The 3,247-nt window shown below is 51.7% G+C and overlaps 1 protein-coding gene across 2 annotated transcripts; it reads right to left on the bottom strand.

The window, feature by feature from the left end:
* Nucleotides 1–621: 621 nt before the first annotated feature.
* On the bottom strand, nucleotides 622–2,822 carry LOC104324377 (C2 calcium-dependent domain-containing protein 4C). 2 transcript variants are annotated; one of them, XM_069797995.1, is made up of 2 exons: nucleotides 2,351–2,822; nucleotides 622–2,248 (listed from the first exon to the last, which is right to left on the bottom strand). In XM_069797995.1, the coding sequence occupies exon 2, from the start codon at nucleotides 1,995–1,997 to the stop codon at nucleotides 696–698; it is 1,302 nt and encodes a 433-aa protein (XP_069654096.1). In that variant the 5' UTR covers nucleotides 1,998–2,248; nucleotides 2,351–2,822; the 3' UTR covers nucleotides 622–695. The 2 variants fall into 2 exon arrangements, with proteins under 2 accessions (XP_069654096.1, XP_069654095.1); XM_069797994.1 differs by having other exon boundaries at nucleotides 622–2,052; nucleotides 2,351–2,821.
* Between the last annotated feature and the right edge of the window lie 425 nt (nucleotides 2,823–3,247).

The following is a 3,247-nucleotide window of genomic DNA, read 5'->3' as shown; positions in this document are numbered from 1 at the left end:
CCAGGCAGGAGCCACCTCACTGTTCAGTGGCTATAGTATAGGTCTGTGGAGAGAAAGCAAGCCCCACCTGCAGCAGCTTTTAGCTGCTGCTCAGAAGCTGATCTTATTATCCTCAACACAAACCTACACCTGCTTTGGGAGTCCAAATCCTCCACCCCCATTGTAGGAGAAGGGCTGATTCCCAAACAAACTATGTATCTCTCTCTCTCTCCCCCTTCCACATACAGGACACATTAAAACATTCATTTCTGTAAATATGAGTGCTGTCAAAATGGCCTATTTAACTGATGTAGTACCCAGGAACTGCAACAGAGTTCAGTGCATGCTGTATGCACAAGCTGTATACCTGCTTAGGGACCAGAGTGAGTGAAAAACAACCCTTCCACACCCTGAAAGCCATAAACAAGAACAGCTTCGACTTGGTAACCACCTAATCCTTTAGGATAAAGGGAAACTAGCCCTTGTCTCCTACTCTACAGGCAGAAGGTCTGCTCCACAGCCACCTTTTAATTTAACAGCAAATACCTCACAGAGTTTGAAGTGTTAAGCAGCACGATAAGGCACAACAGCATGAGAGTAATACCAAGCAACACAGTGCTTTAAAGTATTCTTTTAAAAAAACAAAGTCAACCCAAAACTTTATTTCATAGAAAACTTTCAGGAGGCAAAATTAGTCTGTCGGAATATTTGAAGTATTACACTGACAACATACTCATTAAAGACAATTCCCGTTCTCCTAAGGTGTAATCCCGTTTCATACTGCACCCTTTATTCATTGCTTTCATCCTTACAGAAATGCTATAAAGCTCCTCTTCTGCAATGCCATCAAAAAAGAAGTCCTCATTGAAGATGGGGTTTCTGCTTTTCTTTATAACAGTGCTCCTCTGCTTCTGTGTTTTCCCTGGCACCAGAGAGAAGGTGATACAGCAGTTTATGGTTTTGGGCTCTACAGAGTCATCATATAAACCCTCTGCACTGATCAGGCGGATCCGCAGCCTCTCATTCTCTGAGCAGTATTCAGTCGATAGCCTCAACATGCCTCCCTTGTCCATTACCACAGTACTCTCTCCCACTAGTCTCTCCCGGCTGTGGGTCAGGTCCAGGGGAAAGATGGGAGAACAGGACATGCTAAAGCTCCGCATGGCAAGCAGCCCTTCCGAGGCCCGCCTGATGGCACTGGGGCTGTTATCAGTGGAGCTGCTCTCCTCTGCAGAGAAGGAATTGTTCCTGGCCATGCTGGATTTGTTCTTGGCTTTCAGCGCTCGGCAGAGCAATCCCTCCTGACTTCGTGTTTTGATCAGGGAGCAGAATCTGGGAGATGACCTGCTGAGAAGTGGAGAACTGAAAGGAGATGAATCACTGGAGGAGGCAGTATCACTGTCACAGGTGCCTTGCCTGTGCAGAGAGAGATGCTTGGGAGGCAGCCTCACAGAAGCAAAGCTGATAGCAATGGGATTAGACATACTCCCTTTGCCACTGAATGTGTTAGCTCTGGATCGAGACAGCACCAGGCTGGGCAGAGCACTATGTGGATCACCATGGAAGATGGACTCCTTTCTCCTGGTGTGGGGACTCTCCAGCAAAGTGCAGAATCCATAGGAAGTGGGGGCTCTGGGAAAGTGAGGCAAGGAGAGCGCTGCTTGGGACTGCGGGTCCGAGTTGGTACTTTCTTCCTCCAGAGCTGGGATCTCTTCAGCGCTTTCCACCTGAATGAGGTGTGGCAAAGAAGAGCTGGGGCTGTAGTCAGAAGAATTAAGATCTGCGTCCTCTGAACGGCCATCCTGGTGAGAGCCAGTGCCCTTAACAGGGCCAGAGCTGGTCAGCCTGGGGGGAATGCAGAATTCAGGGATTCTGTCAGGGGTGAGGACATTAGGAAAAGCAGCAGCCCCCGGTCGAGCTTTTTCAGGCAGGTTTTGGCCAGGTGGCAGTCCCAGGAAGGAGGAGCTGGGGAGGTTGCTGTTTTCATGTGATGCTCTGATCTTTTCCAAGAACCACATCCCTATAACTGGGCAGGAGGTCCTCAAAGGGGAGAAGCTTTAAGTACAAATCCACCTGCAGACACACAGAGACGCAGAAGTACATGAACATCCTTCTCAGACACACTACAGCCAAGCAAGACACGGAGGATGCTATTTCAGGCAGGACTGGCACAAGCCCAGCCAATCCACAGGTTCAAAACAGCCTCTGCCCAGCACACTATCTTTAAGCGAAGTCAAAGGGATTTTGCCGCAAGAACAGAACTAAACCACTAAAGAGATAAAACGGTATCGAGTCACTACCAGGGCAAAACGTCCCTCTCTGATACCCCCCCCCGCCCCCTCCCATACTTCTCGCCTAGCAGAGGACGTACCTTGCCAAATGCCAGCCACTTGTTCCTTCCAGCAGCGCTCACTCCCTCGCTGCTAACAGCCCCCGGGGCACCCAGCCAGCCCTTTTCTAGCCCCGCCGGGCGCCTCCCACCCGCGCCACCGCCACCGCCACCACGGGAGGAGGAGGAGGAGGAGGAGGAGAAGGAGAAGGAGAAGGAGGAGGAGGGATGCCGCGCTGAGTGCCGGGGACGTCCCTAGGGAGGGATCTCGCCAAACGAGTCTTTCGCGGGATAAGCGCTTTTTGATGAACGCCCGGCGCTTGGCACCCGCCCGCCAGCGCGGCGGGACGGGGCTGCCCTCGCCCGGCTCCGCGCTCGCAGGGGTGGCCAAAGGCAGCCGTACGGCAAGCAGCCCCCGCTCCTTCCAGTTGCTTTTTCGATTAACGTCTTTACGGAGGCGTCCCGAGGTGTTTCGAGACCCAGGACAAAAGCGGAATTGTCTCGGTGCTGCTTTTCTTCTCGAGATCTTGGCAGGTTTCCCGCATCAGAGCAGTAGGAAGCGGGGACTGCGGTTTTTCAAGCTCGTTTGAAAAGAACTTGGCTGCTTTTCTGCATCTGAAAGCGTGCCCCCGCCCCATTGTCCACAAAGAACATGAGACAACCGAGCTCTGACCCGGTGCCCTGTCGCTGATTCTGAGCAACAACAGAAACAGGAACGCAGATGCAGCGAGGAGAAAAACGAGGCAGAAAATGCTTTGGCAAATCACCTTGAAATGGAGTATGTCAACAGCACAGGCATGCGTGACGCTTAACAGACAGTGCACAGAGCCAGGTGGGATCCATGAATTTTCTCACCGCAGCTGTGCAATGCAGCAGAACTTGGACGGACCTCTGCAAACTCTATTCTGCAAGCTGCAAATAGGAATCTTAACTGCAGAG

Source organism: Haliaeetus albicilla, chromosome 12 (genome assembly GCF_947461875.1).
Source record: "Haliaeetus albicilla chromosome 12, bHalAlb1.1, whole genome shotgun sequence".
Classification (NCBI taxonomy): Eukaryota; Metazoa; Chordata; class Aves; order Accipitriformes; family Accipitridae; genus Haliaeetus; species Haliaeetus albicilla.
Note: the sequence above shows the minus strand (reverse complement) of the source record. Positions and strands in the feature narration are given on the sequence as shown.

What these genes read in the sequence shown, in the direction of transcription:
- LOC104324377 (XM_069797995.1), bottom strand. Translation starts at nt 1,997, where the DNA reads ATGTGGTTCTTGGAAAAGATCAGAGCATCACATGAAAACAGCAACCTC.